General features: G+C 43.2%; 2 protein-coding genes across 3 annotated transcripts in view; one reads left to right on the forward strand and one right to left on the reverse strand.

The window, feature by feature from the left end:
* The window catches only part of SYN3 (synapsin III), a 449,385-nt gene that overhangs the window by 140,425 nt on the left and 293,039 nt on the right, over positions 1-15,921 (forward strand). For both annotated transcript variants that reach the window (XM_032346464.1, XM_032346465.1), the window contains exons 5-6: positions 5,927-6,083; positions 9,502-9,591. In XM_032346464.1, the coding sequence (XP_032202355.1) occupies positions 5,927-6,083; positions 9,502-9,591 (247 nt within the window). The remainder of the gene's footprint in view (positions 1-5,926; positions 6,084-9,501; positions 9,592-15,921) is intronic.
* The window catches only part of TIMP3 (TIMP metallopeptidase inhibitor 3), a 56,818-nt gene continuing 52,337 nt past the window's right edge, over positions 11,441-15,921 (reverse strand). The window contains exon 5 of the mRNA XM_032346466.1: positions 11,441-15,374. Coding sequence (XP_032202357.1) covers positions 15,177-15,374 — 198 coding nt within the window. The 3' untranslated portion in view covers positions 11,441-15,176. The remainder of the gene's footprint in view (positions 15,375-15,921) is intronic.

Here is a 15,921-nt window from a genome sequence, read left to right on the forward strand (position 1 = left end):
GTCATCCATAAGCCTCAGGAGCATGGAGACCATTGCAGTGTTTTGATCTCCTCCCTTCTCAGCACATCCGTGCTCTTTTCTCTTGGTCTCCTTTCTCTGGATTCTGTACCCAGGGTTGAATTTTCAGACATGGAGGGAGATGGAGAAGGTTCAAGAAGTGTGGAGATGCTTCAGAAGAAACCAGAAGCCTCTCTGCTGGTAGACACCAATGTCAGAAAGCCTGGAGCCTCCCCAGGCACGGCTGGGGTCAGATCTGGTGTGATGGGTCAACATGTGATCCAAAACAGCAGCATCCCCACCCGTTGTCATTCTGACTCTTGGGGGGAACAAGGGACCATTACAAAATTGCAGTCAAGTGGCTGAGAATAATGAGGCTTCTGCTTATTAACTTATGTCCTAGGCGAAGCCCAGCCAAGATCTGTTCTTGCTACCACAGGCTTCTGCATATTTGAGGGAGTCATTACACTTCTCTGATGCTTAAAAATCACTCAGCCCTCAGCTGCCTGTCTCTTGACACTCCCTGATGCACCCCGTAATCTCCAGCACTGCATCACCTATCCCATCTCTACCATTTAATTATATGTTGTCCTTGATTTCCTCTTCAATGCTGACAGCCAGTCAGATCTGGAATCAGGAATGCAAATAACATAGCTCATATTTAAAGCTGAAAGTACAAGAAAACCCAGGTATAGGCTCCAGCCAGGATGTGCGATATTGAAGGCAGCCTTCTTGCCCAGGCATGAAAGACACAGGGCTTGGACCAAGTGGGACTGTGGAGACAAGGACGCAGGAAGAGGCTCATGAGAGCTGTTGGGATTTCTTACCCAGCCTCATCTTTTGCCACCACTTCAGACCTTATACTCCAATAGCCTTATACTCCTCTAACCAACTGCAAACTTTGCCACTTCTTCCCATTATCAGTCAGAGCAAAAGTAATGGCAAGCAACTGACCCTATTCACCAGTGTAGACAACAAAGGGAACTTAATAGGTCATATAACTCAGAAGAAAAAGATGGAGACAGGGACCATTCCCTCTACCTGGAACACCTCCAAAACCTTGCCCAAATGACAAACCCCAACTCTTTCTTCAAGACCCAAGCCTTCCAGCATACGCTGACCCACCACTCATTCCCAGACAGAGATGAACTCATCTTTGGTCCACCAAATCTTCGAATTTTCTACATGCCCCTATTATTTCACTTACTTACTGTGGCACTTTGAAAGTCTTTGGAACTGCACCCAACTCCTTTTGGATTGTGAGTGTCCTAAAAACAGGGATCATGTCCCTGTCATCTCAAAGTCTCCAGCCTCTACCAGGGTGCTTGGACCACTGCCAGGGCCTAAGAATTGCTGGTGGCCACATCCTTGGATGTTGGAATAATATTAGGACTTGGCCATTCCCCGACTGAATAGAGAAGCTGGGGTGCTGGGTATGGAGGGAGGGACTTCCTGCCACAGGTCACTTGGTTCAAGGTACTAATTTTTCTGCATTCCTTGCAAATCCCTCCTATCACAGACTGTCAGGAAGGACCCTGTGCATTTTTTACAGCAGTGAGTGGTAGCATTTGAACTGCAATATGTGCCTGGTTTGCGCAGGTTTATCACTCATAGAAAGTGTTTATTTTTCACATATTATACTTGAGAATCTGAAGAGGTCATGGGGTCCATCTTGAATTCCCTAGGGTTAAAACTTTCTTGATAATGTTAATATATCTCTAAGAATACAGAGCATCTTCCCTTGTAAGGTAGCCCCTAGCCACATGATACATCCTGACAACTCTTGTCAGCACCAGTTCTCTTCTCTAGGAGTACAGGTAGAGAGGTCCTTCATTTTTCCATTGGTCATTTCACTTCTTGCCCATTCATTTATTTCCTCATTTACACATACATTCATTAACTTGGTCGTCCATTTAACACCATTGGTATGCTCTATTTTGTTCAAGACAGGCAGATCTTCTGTTCTCATTGGGCTGTCATCTTTAGTGGGAAGAGACAGATAAGAAAAAACTAAGTAGATAAACCGGAGAAACAAAATTGCCACAAGTGCTGTGAAGAAAGGAAAGTAGGACAATATGGGGTTTGACGCAAATTTCAATAGAGAGACCAAGATCAGTATCTTTGTGGAAATGAACCCAAGCTAATGAGTAAGTGATAAGGATGAGGCCCCCTGGGCATCTTTTGGGGAAGAGCGGCAGGAGAGAGTTAGAGGAAGAGAAGGTGTCAGTGTGGCTCAGTGGAGGTAAGGGGGGGAGAAAAGTAAAAAATGAGGATAGAGAGGTGGGCAGGGGTCTTGTTGCCATGGTAAGGAGCCTAGGATATGCTGTCAGAAAGAGGAAGCCTAGAAGGGGTTTTTAAGCAGGGAAGGGCTGTAGATTTTGAAAAAGAGCACTTTGAACATAGCATCTTGAGGTAGATTGCCAAATCCTTAAAGACAAAGAGGGGGTGACTACTACTTTTATTTCAAAGAATTAGAAAGATTCCAATTTAGAGGTGAGTTCTTGAAGTCCTGGAGAGAAAGCACATCTTAATATCTGGGACTGGAATAGGGCCATCCCAGCACAGGCCCTCAGATACTTCTCTTGGACGAGATCTTGGAAGGGCTCCCTCTTTTTCTAGAGAGCCAGATTTTCCCCCTAGGCTGTGTCTTTCTTATGAGTTCTCCCCAAACACTGAAAACCTAGCAGTCTAGCGAGTGTGAAAACTTTAATTATTTCCTCCTGGGGCAGAATGGAGTTACCCCCAGTGAGACACCAGGTTTGCCACCACTGTTTTCTGTGGGGGAAGCTACACTGCTGGGAGTAAGGGGTGTCTCATGGAGGACCCTCTGATCATCAAAGCAGAGAGAGAAATCGAAAGGGAAAGACTGATAGATTTGACTAGGAGGGAATGGAAAATGTGTTTATATGGTTTTTTGAAGATGCATAGCCATAAAAAAAAAGGGGGAAGCAAACAACTAGTAAAAATATTGCCACACAGGACAGTGTGATAAAGGACAGCACCCTATACACAGAGCTCTGTGAGCAGACTTTTACAGAAAAGAAAATGCACATCGTTAATGAAAGTACTCAAGCTCACTAAAGTCACAGAAATGTGAACTAAAATAGCAGTGGGGATATAGGGTATCTTGTGGGAAGTTACTTATCAAATTAAAAAAGTGTCTGCTATGCTGGGGAAGCCATAGTGATGTGGATACTGTCATGTGCAATTGGCGGCTTAGGTCTTTAGAAAGGGGGATATGTTTGGGTATTAAAAAAAAAAATTCATACCCCTTAAGCCAGTAATCTCACTTCTTAAAAATCTATCTTAAGGAAATAGTTAAAAAGGAATTCATTGATTTGTGTGCAAACATGTATATGTGTGAAGTGTTGGAAACAGCCTACTTGATAATAGTGGATGACAAGTTGACTTCATTATGGTATATCCATTCAGTAGACTGTTGGGTGGCTGTAAGAAACAATATTTTTGAAGATATTTTGAAGATTTGAAGATATTTTGTAGAGAAATGCTCACACTAAAATATTATTTGGAAAATAGAAAGCATGAAATCAATTATGAATATGAATGTACATTATATACATTAAAAATAGATAATTGGATTGTAGTGTACATATAAGGAGACATATAATAGGTTATTAGGGATTTTCTCCGGTTGAGAATTACAGGTAATTTTGTTTACTTTTTTGTGTTTTCGAAGCTTTTTTTCCTTTTACACGGCAAACATACATTGCTTTTAAAATCAGGTAATAGCAGAAAATAGTTATATTTTGTGAGTGCTGTCGTCATCAGTTCCCAATTAGAAACACCACTTGCCTCTTCCTCTCTTCTTTCTCTATTGCTGTAAGAGCCAGCAAATTGGAACACAAAGAGCAGGAAAGCCAGAGGAGAGACCTGGGTGTGACGTGCTCTGGCATGGTTTTGCCTGGGACACATCACTGCCTTGCTATGGGCTTCAGTTTCTCTGTCTGTAAAACACATTAGTTGGACTGGTTCAGCTCTAAGAGTGCAATAAGGATATAGACATAATAATTACAAGCTTCTAACCCAACTCTGACCCTAACTGCAGAGTGACATGATTGACCATCTCCGTGACCACAGTGTCAGCCATACCCAACATGTTTCCATCCACCTTGTTCCCTGGAATGAGTTACAGCTCCATGGGGGAGAACTTAACCATTTCCTTTAGGGACAAGAGGATGATGTTCATGTACATCATTCATTCCTTCAACATGTACTTATTTCACCACTGCTCCCCTGGCACCAGACCTTGAGGTGTACAAGGAGACCCAAGCTCATACCAATTTGAGAAGTATCTGCATCTGCAGCTCATTCTTTCCTTCTGTCTCCAATGGGGCAAGTCCTTTCTGTTTGACAGTTATTTTAACTTGAATTTGAATTATTTCAAGAAAAATAGTTTATTTGAAGCTAAGTGTCTAACTCAGGATGAGCCAAGTATATCATACCATTTTAAGGGTAAACCACCTATGCACTGTGAAGCTGATTTTCTTGTGTGACCTAGAAGGGAGGAATCTAGAAATAGATGGATCCTTGGCAGTGCAAGTAAAAGAGTGTATGAATTCATTCTCCTGGAGCCATGTGATGGAGGGAAGACTATATGGACTTGGAATGATCACCCGAGTTCACACATGGCTCTCCTGCTTCCCAGCTTTGTGACTTGGGGAAGTTTGTAACTTCTCTGGGCTGTGTGTTCCCATCTACAAAATGGGGACATAGTCCCAACCTTACCTTTGTCTGCTTGTGAATACTAATCAGTATCAGGTCTCCAAAGGGGCCCAGCAAAGAGACTACCATGTTCTTGGCACATGAATATTCTTGCTGCTTTCCTGAGGCTGCTACTTAAAAGAGACAAAACATGTTTGAAATAAACAGATTATATATGGATGTACACATATTATGTATATATACACACATATATGTATATATACATACCATGATGCATGGTAGTTGAGAATTAGGGCCATGAGGCTACACATATCTGAACCTGTCGTGAACCTGCAGCATGTCTTTTTTGAGCAAGTGACTTAATCTTTATGAGCCTCTGGGTGCTGTTGACACAAAATGAACAAATTTTGGAATTAAAAAAAAGAGTTATTCAAGCCCAAGAGTTTACACAATCTTCCAAAAAAGAGAGTGTTCTGGTAAGGGAACATTTGATGTAGGTTTATATATATTTTGCATAAAAAGTTGCAAATTATTAGACAAAGAACATTTCAGAAAGTTGCAGGCCTTAAGTTTCTAATATTTGCAAGGCTGTGTGACTTGAATCTTACTAGAACCAGGGAAGTTTCTTACTTTTTCTTATCTTTGTGTTCAGAATGTTCCTTTTTGGTTATTTTCTTTAACAAAGCAGATATACACTATGCGCGCTTGGGGCAGACATAGAGCCTGTGCTTGGAGGTTTTGCCGAGTCATTTTGACCTTGGTAAATGTTGGAGTATAGCTTCCCTGGGAGCTGAGGAGCAGGGCCCACGAACATTGAAAGTTGAAAATTTCCTTTATCAGTGCTCCTCTGTAAAATGGAATTTCTGGCAGCATTGCCCACGTTCTTGGGCAGTTATGAGAGTTCAGTAAGGTAATAGGTGCTGCCTAATAAAATGGAGGTGCATTCACATTGTCCTCTGATAACAAATGAATATTTGTTCAATTTAGAAAATCTAAAAAACCACCTAAAAGAGAAAATGAATAAAATATGAGTTCTTTTCAGCCCTTCCATTTTGTAGTTGCTGTGCGTTTGCATCTGACTGTCCCCATCCACACTCCCCCACTCCATCCACATTCTGAACTGAGGTTCCTGGGCTGGCAGCACCCATGCCAGGTCATTGCTATCCCCTGTAGGCTGTGATCCGATGCCCTGGTGTTTCAGCAATGCCTCATGTAGTAACACTGCTGCGGGCACTTCTCTTTGCAGATCCTTCAAACCAGACTTCATCCTGGTCCGTCAGCATGCCTACAGCATGGCCCTGGGTGAAGACTACCGAAGCCTGGTCATTGGCCTCCAGTATGGAGGGTTGCCTGCTGTCAACTCTCTCTACTCCGTCTACAACTTCTGCAGCAAGCCCTGGGTGGTAGGTGATGGTCCAGGCTGACCTAGAGTGGGGTAGGGGGTTGGCAGTGGGTGGTCTCCCAGCCCTGGAATAGGCCCATCCTCCAGCATGGAGGCCTCAACAGTGGGTCTTTTTTAAGGAACTGAATAAGCAGACTGGACCCCAGGCCCCTCCTGGTAATTATTGCCTAACAAGTATCATATAACAACATAGTATGAACATAGTATGATATAGTGTTATATTATAATAACATTAGTGGTAACAGGGATATTATTCTTACTAATATTAAATTATATCATTTTTGTTAACACTGGGCACTATTTATTGAGCACTTACTATGTACCAGAAAATTATGCTGCTTGGTGCTCAAACTATTGCTATCATGTGAAGTGGACATCATTACTCCATTTGAAAGAAAAACAAGCTCAGCTTCAGAGCAGCTAAGGAACTCACCCAGGGTCATGTAAACTATGAGGGATGAAACCAGAACCTGAAGCCATATCTCCCCAAATCCCAAGACTTTATTTTCTCTCCTTTGTATTCGTAAATTTCATTCATCCTTTTATTTATTTGAGTCTCCATTCAAATGTTACATGGAAAAGAGGCTTTTCCTAGGATACTACCCCTCTATTCCCCCCAATACTTTCAATTCCCTTACCCTGCTTAATTTTCCCCCTAATACTTATCTCTATCTAGAAGGATATATTTATCCATTCTTTTGTGTATTGTTTGTCTTCCTACCAGAAGTAATTCATGCACTCAACAAATATTTATTCAGCACCTGCTATGTTCCAGGCACTGTTCTTAGTCCTAGGAACATGGCAGTGAGTAGATCAGACCAAAGTCCCTGACCCATGCATCTTATATTCTAGTGATCAGAGGCACATACAGTAAGTATATTAATAAATTGCCAAATACATAATATAAGTGCCAAGAGAGAAAATAAAGCAGGGAAGGGAGAAAGGGAAGGTGGAGGCTGGGGATATGTACAATGTGCTCTGTGGATCTCTAGCCATCTTGTCTCTTGTTTCCCTCTGCTTGATCTCTTGGTGGTAGGACAGTGGTTGAGGACATGGGTTATGGAGCCAGACTGGCTAGTTTCAGGAGCCTCGGTTTATGAGCTATGTCATCTTGAGCAATTTGCTTAACCCTTCTAAGATTATTTTCCATATTTGTAAATGTTGATAATAATAAGGTCATTCTGGTAGGGTTATGAGTGAATACATTTGGCTGACACAAAGCATACACTCAATACATGGGGACAGTTATTATATTCATTCAATAAATATTGGGTGCCATCAAGGTCTCTGCAGAGTTGGCACTCAGTATTTATTGAATGAATATATAGATTAATTTAGTAGATGTGGAGAGTTTTTAACCACTATTTTCATGGTTCTGGTCTCCTTCTCATTCTACCCTGAGATTTTTGGCTTATAGCATCCCAGATTTGATGCCACTGTCTGGAAGGGTCTTAGATAGTATTAGCCCACACCCCCTTGTTTTTCCACATGGATATCGTGATGGCAGCAGCTACCACTCATCAGCCCTGTGTCCTGTGCTGAGCCCTTAATGTATATACTGTATTTGATCTTCAGAAATACCCTGATAAATACGTATTTCTAATATCTCCATTGTATGTATGAGGAAACTGGAGGTGGGCATCTCCAAAACTCATGTGCTTGATCGTAGACTTCCTCTCTCTCTGGACTTCAGTATCCTTCTCTCTAAACTGAGGGATCCCCCATTATTTACCATATTTCTGAGTTCCCTCAAACCCTCTAGGTGGACTCAATGTAGCATCATACCTGCAGACTGTACCCCAAGAGTTTGCAGGCCAGTTCTAGTGTGATGCAAAAAGTTCTTAAGTTAAGCATTCTCTCTGTCTGAGCCATTAGTGTTGAGTTACTCCGTGTCAGTCTGATGTAAGACTTAGTGCCCATTCTAGCCATTGGACCCCAAATCGTAGCTTACTCCTTCCTGATCAGAATTTACCATGCCCTTTCCACTTATGACCACTAGGATTTCCCTTTTGCTTTCTGGGTAGGTTCCAAGCTCCTTGTTCCAGCCTTTAAGACTCCCAATGGTCTGTCATGGATCACCCTCTGTCATCCTCTCTCACTGTCCCCTATACCCAAGATCAAAGCTCTGATAGCCACTGCGTGTCTCCAGGGCACTACTCTCACTGCACACCTAGAGTACCCTTCCATCTTCTCTTGTGTCATCGGTTCCAGGGAATCATCCTGAGCCCTACTCTGTCCCTCTTCCAGGCCCCTCAATCCTCTTGCTTTCTTCCAGCAAGACATTATTATCTCAGCCACCTGCCCACAATCTTCCCTCAAGGCCTGGTCTCCTGTGCTAATCTTCTTATGGAAATATTAAAGCACAGTACTGAGCACAAAATGAGCTCCCAAGGGTGCTGAGTGGGGTGGCATAATTGAGGAAAGTGAAGTCCAAGACCTGCCTTCCAGGAGCTTACCCTCCAGCTCTAGAGATGGTAGCTACCTCTATGGCAAAACAAGGCTGTGCTGAAGCAAGAGGAGCCAAGTGTGGAAGGGATACAGCTCAAGCAGTTGGAAATGAGTGTGGTTGTAAAAGCAGAAAAAATAGAGTTGACCCTTGAATAGTGCATGAGTTGGGGTGCCAACACCCTGTGCAGTTGAAAATCTGTGTATAACAATTTACTCCCCCAGGACCTAACTACTGATAGCCTATTGTTGATTGGAAGCTCTACTAATAACATAAATAATTAACACAATTTCATATAATACATGTATTATATGTTGTTTTCTTACAGTAAAGTAATCTAGGGGAAAATGTTAAGAAAACCATAAGGAAAAGAAAATACATTTATAGCACTGAACTAAATATAGTTCACTGAAAAGGATCCACATGTAAGTGTTCCTGTGTAGTTCAAATCCACGTTGTTCAACGTGTTAGCTGGGATCTAACATTTGAGTGCTCCCAGGGACCAAGGGCAGCTATTCATACATTGTGTGTTACTGGATCTCCTATTTTTTCCATTTACAAATGGATTTGCTTTCTAGGCTACACATTTAGGAAGTGGTGGAGAATTTGAATCCATAGTCTACACCATAAACTGTTACATAGTCCTACCTCTAGAAAAAAAGGCTTTGCAGGCTGGGATTGTGGCATGAATGTCAGCAGATTGTGCTTGTGTGAAATGTTGAATGTGTAGTAAATGCTCATTAAATGTAATTGAGCTAAACTCAATGGTCTGGAGGAAATGAAGGGTTGATGCAACCAGATGATTGAGAGGATGAACTTCTGGCCAAAGAATCTGGTTTTTATCTTGTAAACAGGGACTAGCTACTACAGCTCAGCTCAGAACAGTCAGTTACTTGAGGCCTGGGATCAAGTGGGAGGTTCCACCATACTGGATAACAATGATTGACCAGTGCTCTCTTTTCTTCTCTCCTAGTTCTCTCAACTCATTAAGATCTTCCATTCCTTGGGTCCTGAGAAGTTCCCACTTGTGGAACAAACATTCTTTCCCAACCATAAGCCAATGGTGAGTGCCCTTTTTTACTCTGATTAACTTCGTGATACGGAATGAACACAGATGTCCATGTTTTCCATCCCTTTGGATGGAGGAGTGAGCTAAGGGGTCACTCCCTGACTACCTGGGTTCTAAGGAGGTTGTGGTGTCCTGTGGGAATGCCTGGTTTTCCTAGGGAAAGAATCAACACTTTAGGTGAAGTTTCAGGTAGCAGGGTAAATGACAAAGGTGGATGGCATTCCTTGGGATATTGGGAATTTTCAGCAAGTCTGGGGACAACTTGAGCTGGCATTTTGGAGACAAAGTTTGATAATAAAGATAAAAGATGTTTAAAAAGTTGGAAGTTGTTTCCCTTGAGCCCTGGGCAGAACCTGGTTTCAACTCTCATCTCAATAAAAACAGTAATATTTTATTGGTGTTGATCATCGAAGGGCAGTTTCCTTGTATGCTCTCTGCATTTTGACTTTTGGATGTACCTGAGGTTGTCTCTGGGAAATGGTTGGAGCTTAGCTTGGAGCACATGGTAAAGCCTCTTATTTGGAGGACAGCTGGGTGGGAAGGTTAACATCTTTCTGAACAGGGTAGAAAGTTCTCCATCCCACAGCCAGAAGAAGTTGGGCATGAGAGTTTTGTGCAGCTGGAAATAGCCTGTGATGAGTGTGCTTGTGTGGTTGGTGGTCTTCTTAAACTGGTTAAAGGAATGCTGGGCCATGGACCCATGCTTGCCTCATGAGGAATGTGAATCTTGGGGAACAAGGTAGTTAACACGGTATCCAAATGTCCTAGATGGGGACTGCGGCCTGGATGTAGAATCCCAAGCTCAGACTGCTGACCTGGACGATTCTGTTTGGAGGCACTGATGAGTAGGAATGCAAGCTCCAAGGAGGAGCAGTCAAAACAAGTAAAAAGGTTTCCATTGATTATCTTTCCCTTATATCTGATCTGGTAAGAGTCTTAGAATCCAGGATGTGCTGCTTAGAATATGAAGATTTGTGGAACCTGGCATATTCCAACAAAGCATGAACACAGTAGAGAAAAGTCAAGGTTTATCATCAAGCCAGAATGAGTTTGAATCCTAGACTGCCAGTGTACTAAGTCTTGAGCAATGAATTAACTTGAGACTTGGGTTCCTCAGCTGGAAACTATGGAGGATAGTGGGGCAACCTCATTGGGTTTTTGAAGTTTAATGTATTCATGTGTATAGAGTGCTATGCCTGACATATGATAGGTGATATAAGTTGAATAGTTTAAAATAGGGGCATTATACCCTGGAACATTGTCAACAATGTAATGAAAGTTGGGTGAGGGGTCTGGAGCCAACCCAGCCCATTGAGGATAATAGATCCAGCTGTAAGCTCTGGGAGGAGCTCACCAATTAGTGGGACCTCTTGATTTCCTGGCATTCCCCACTAGACTGAGCCACACTTGGAATTTCAGGCAAGCATTTGGCATCGGACACTGATGTTTTCAGCCTTCCCCTCTCACTTCCATGGTGTGAGATTCTTAGGAAGAAAATGGGGAAAGCCATGTCTGGTCTGGGAATACCTGTACTGGTTACTAATAGTTAATTAGATGGAGACCCAGATTCTGTAGAGCTATGGAGAACCTTGACTGTGGAATCAGGGAGCAAGCTCAGGCCAGGATTAGCAGTCAGAGGGAAATCTACAATGCCACTCTTGAAATTGTTCCAGCCTTGGGAAAGGACTAGAGCATGATGGGCCCAGGCTGTTGAAGTGAATGAATGGAGGGGAACATACATGGACCTGCAGCCAGGACAGGCAGGACCAGCTTCCAAGGCCCTCTACTGTCTATATTACTCCCAGTGGTGGTCAGGATATAAGGAGGCAAGAGACTGCAGGTGTGTGATAGAAATAAAACCATTTTACTGTTTAGAATAAAGGACACACTATAAAAAGTGAACATTATGCAACATTACAGACAATATACATTCACGGAATATAAAATTCATAAATAACATGGAGGAAAACTGTAAACAGTGCTACAAAATTTAGCAACAAATACATTCCTTCCAGACAGGGTTTTCTCTGGTTGGTTTCTCTCCATCACTTCTGGGTCTCAGGACAGCAGACTGGCTAAAGGGAAAGGTGTGGGCCTGGGAGAATCTATGAAGCCCTCCCCTCAAAGCAGGAACTGGTCTTTAAGTTCTTCCTCTCCTCACACCTCCCAAGAGCCAATTTGGAGGCTGTTGATATCCATCTCCCCTATACTCCCACATTTTGTTTTGCATCTGTCATCAGATTTTTAAAGTGTTTTCCTTGTGTGAAACTTTTGTAGTGATATTTTTACTTTCGGTAACCAGGAGCCAAACACTCAGGTGCCATCTTGGGGTAATCCATGTTGGCGACCATCGAACACAAAATGAAAGGCCAGGGCAGGGGAGGGTACTGTCTCCCAGGGGGCCACAGTGTCTCTGAGACAGAGTTGTTCCAATTGTTTCTTAAATTGTTCAAGAACCATCATATTAAAATTGGTGCTCATGGGCTATACCTAAACCGCCATGATGTAGGTCTGGAGCTGGGTGACAGGTCTGGAGCTGGACAAGTCTCCAGTATTATCTACCCAGGCACATGGAGCACAGGTCTGAGAGGAGAGAGGCTGGGTGTAGTGCTTTCTAGATAGGTGGATAGGGAGGCAGAAGAGATGGCCAGATGAGACCAAGAGGTTTGGAATTACAGCTCCCATTGCTCTGGATTTTTAGGAGAAATCATGGCTTCCCAATTGAGTGGTCAAAGATCAAGGGGAAGAAGAATAGGACTGACTAGCAGACTGCCCAGTGCCAGTTGATACAGAGCAAGGACATTTTCTTTTGAAAATAGCAAGTACTTCTTGCTACTCCAGAAAGCACTGGGATGCCGATAAAGGGAGGGAGACAGATGAATCTCAAGTGCTAGTTCCTTCTCATTTCTCCAGTTTGCCAGTCGAGCTGCCTGCACAGTAGAAGTATTTCACCCTCATTTCCACTGTAGAATTTGATTCAGGAAAATGGCGGCATGTGGGTTCCATTTTTTTTTTCTCTTAAACACAATGTACACATATTAAAGCCTACACATGACACAAGATTTAGCAAAATAAAACGTTCACGATATGATTGAAATACGGAAGTGTCTCAACTACATAAATGACTTTAAATTATACAGTAAGTGAACAGGTGAAATAAACAAAGCTATAGCTTATAGAAAGCTCAAAAACCGCCCTCTGCCAACATCGCTTTGCAAAGGACCTTTCTTTGCCCAGGACCTGCTGTCTCTTTGCCAGGGCCTGACAGATGGAACTGTGGTTCCACAACATTTCTGCAGGGAAACTTCAGATGACTCATGTTCAGGCCTCACCCCAGGTCCCGCCTTGTGTGAGTGGAGGTGGCCCCACCAGGGACCAAGAATCACTGATGCTTCATAGAGGGGATGCTGTTGTCCATTTGTGGGAGGGCACTTGTGTGAGTTGGACCAGGGGTTCCACCTTAGAAGACTTTGAAGTTGAAATCAAGAAATTCTCAGAACACCAAGGCTGGGGCTTACTTCTTAAGAACCTCTAGCCTGCTGACCTCAGCTCCTTTTGCTTATACGGCTGCATTGAGAAGGCAAAGCCTCCCATTTTCCACCTGCCAGATGGCATGACCATAGGTGAAAGATATAAGATAATAAAATGAGTCCTACGGAAGCCAGATGCCTGTACTGCCTTCCCACTGAGGGGTTCTGCCAAATACCTTGCCTGGGTATTTGTGCATGTGTGTGTGTGTTTGTGCGTGCAAGACATTACACTGTGTTGTCTGCTTCTTTTTTTCTTTTTTCTCCTGTTTCAATTGGCAGCTCTGTTTCCTAAAGTGGAATGAACTGAAGACACAAATACTAGGAGGATAAATACCCATAATCTGAAAAAAGAGACAGAGCAATCATGTTAAATGTTACCAACCTACCACCCCCAACTCTGTAAAGTATACTTTATCACCTACACTTGGCATCTCACTTTCAATACTTAAACTTAAAATAATTTTATTTAATCAGAGAACTTATATTATAGTTTTATTTAAAAAAAAAAAACACAACAAAATCCCTACAGCTGATTGCAGAGTCAGGCTTCTCCAGTGACCACTGATTTTAATCCCATGAGGTAAGGACCTCAGGAGATGGTGTTTGCCCACCAGTGAGCTGTGGGAAGAAGAGCAGGTTGTCTCGTAACCCAGGAAAGTGGCCATCTAGCTGAGGCAGGACACTTCGCAGCTTTCACTCTTGTGCCTGGGGCCTCTGACCCACACTAACTCTCATCTCCCACCTGAGCCAAGCCAGTAAGGCAGTTAAATGAAGGCCCAAAACATGAAGCAGGAGAACAGGAGAGGGACAGAGGTCAGCTGACCCCAGTTAGAGGGATGTCAAGGGTGTTCAGAATTTCAAATTTTAATTAAAATGAAAAAAAAAAAAAAGTCAACTTGGAATGTCATGATTTTCTTCAAACAAGCAACGACAACAAAATAGAAGAGATTATACTACTGGCATATTTAACAGCATTGAACAGAATTCTGTGTCCTGTAAAAAATTAGCTTATGTCCCCGTGTGGGTATATGCAAATGTGTATACAAACACATCCCCCTAGGTGATCTAAACCCTACTTTGGAAATAGTATTCTCTACCCAAATCTACTTGGCTATATCTGTGGATAGTGTACGGTGTGTGTATTCCTCCAATTTACATAAAGGCAAGCTCCTGGCCAAATCTACCAAAGAGTTTTCCAGGAGGAAGTCTTGTGGGAGATAGAGAGAGGAAAGACATTCATCTCAGTCTTTCACCTGAGCTTTTGTACAAGGCAGGCAAATTGCCTCCTGACCTCAGGCAGATGTTTAAGTCTTCAACAACTAAGAAAGTTCTGTTATTCTGGCCTGGCTGCTTGCTCCAGACTCAGAAACATCTGGTCAACCCCAGCAGCATTGGCCTGGGGGAACTGTGTGTGCTGCCTCCTCTCAGACCCCCTCCTGCCGTCGCTGCCTTCCCTCCCTCACTCTTACATGCAGACACAGACAGACACAGTCTGGCTGGGACATGCAGTAGCATCTCCTTGGTGTATAAGATCTTCTGCGTACCTTGAGTCTATCTGCTTGCTGCCCTGGACTGATCCTGAAACGGTTGACCTCTCAGAAACTTCCTTGTCTGTGTCTTTTATGTACTGGGGTGGAGGAGAAGGTCCAAGGGAGAAGGGTCTGGGAGTTGGTGAGGTGGGAAAGAAGAGAGAGGGGTAGGTGTTACAATGCCCAAATGGGGTAGTTTTTCGATTTTTGTTTTCCTAAAAAAATAGATTATATTATCATGAAGAAGAGGAGTGTACATTCCTCATTCTTTCTGGCATGGCACCAAAAGTTCCCACGTGGAAATGGGTGATGTCAAGGCCAAAAAGAAGGGGTAGTGTGGGGCCAGGAGGATGGTTCCAAATAAACTCCATATGACAGCATAGACTTTTCCTTAAGTGTTCGAAGTGCTAAATTTGCAAGAAAACAGGCACTAATGTCATTGTCATCATCTGGGAAGAGTTAGTGTCCGAGGGAAGCTCAGCGGGAAGGGAGGGAGGTGAGGTGGGGCAGGGTCTGGTGCTCAGGGGTCTGTGGCATTGATGATGCTTTTGTCCGGGGGCGCCCATCCTCGGTACCAGCTGCAGTAGCCACCCTTCTGCCGGATGCAGGCATAGTGTTTGGACTGGTAGCCAGGGTAGCCGAAATTGGAGAGCATGTCGGTCCAGAGGCACTCGTTCTTGGAGGTCACAAAGCAAGGCAGGTAGTAGCAGGATTTGATCTGCAATTAGAGAATATCCAAAGGTTGGTGGGCTCTCTCATGGGGGACCCAGTCCTGATGCTTCCTCAAGTCTAGATGCATACCACTGTAGGTGGAGCCCAGCCACATCAGTCCCTTAGTGAAAATAATAGAAGTAACACTCACTAACACTTTCTAAGTACCACTGCGTACCAGATATTCTGCTCAGTGCTTCTATGTTATTCTCTTTAGCTCTTAACACAGATTTAGTTCCCTTGACAGATAAGAAAATAGAGGCTCAGAGAGGTTAAGTAACTTGCTCCAGGTTACAGAGCCCGAAAGTGGTGGAATTAGACATTTGAGAGAGCTTCCTCTATAGGCAAGGATGAACAATCTCAGCTGTTGTGGCAATTAAGGAATTAAAAAGATTAAAACTTTGGGCATCCAGCTGCCCTGGGAGAGAAACCAGACTCAGTGAGCTGTGTGACCTGGGGTTAGTTACTTGAGCTCTCTGAGCCTCTATTTTCTCATCTGCAAAATGAGCATAGTAGTAATTAAAACGACACAGAGTTGTGAAAATTAGTGAGAG

This window comes from Mustela erminea, chromosome 6 (genome assembly GCF_009829155.1).
Source record: "Mustela erminea isolate mMusErm1 chromosome 6, mMusErm1.Pri, whole genome shotgun sequence".
Taxonomy (NCBI): Eukaryota; Metazoa; Chordata; class Mammalia; order Carnivora; family Mustelidae; genus Mustela; species Mustela erminea.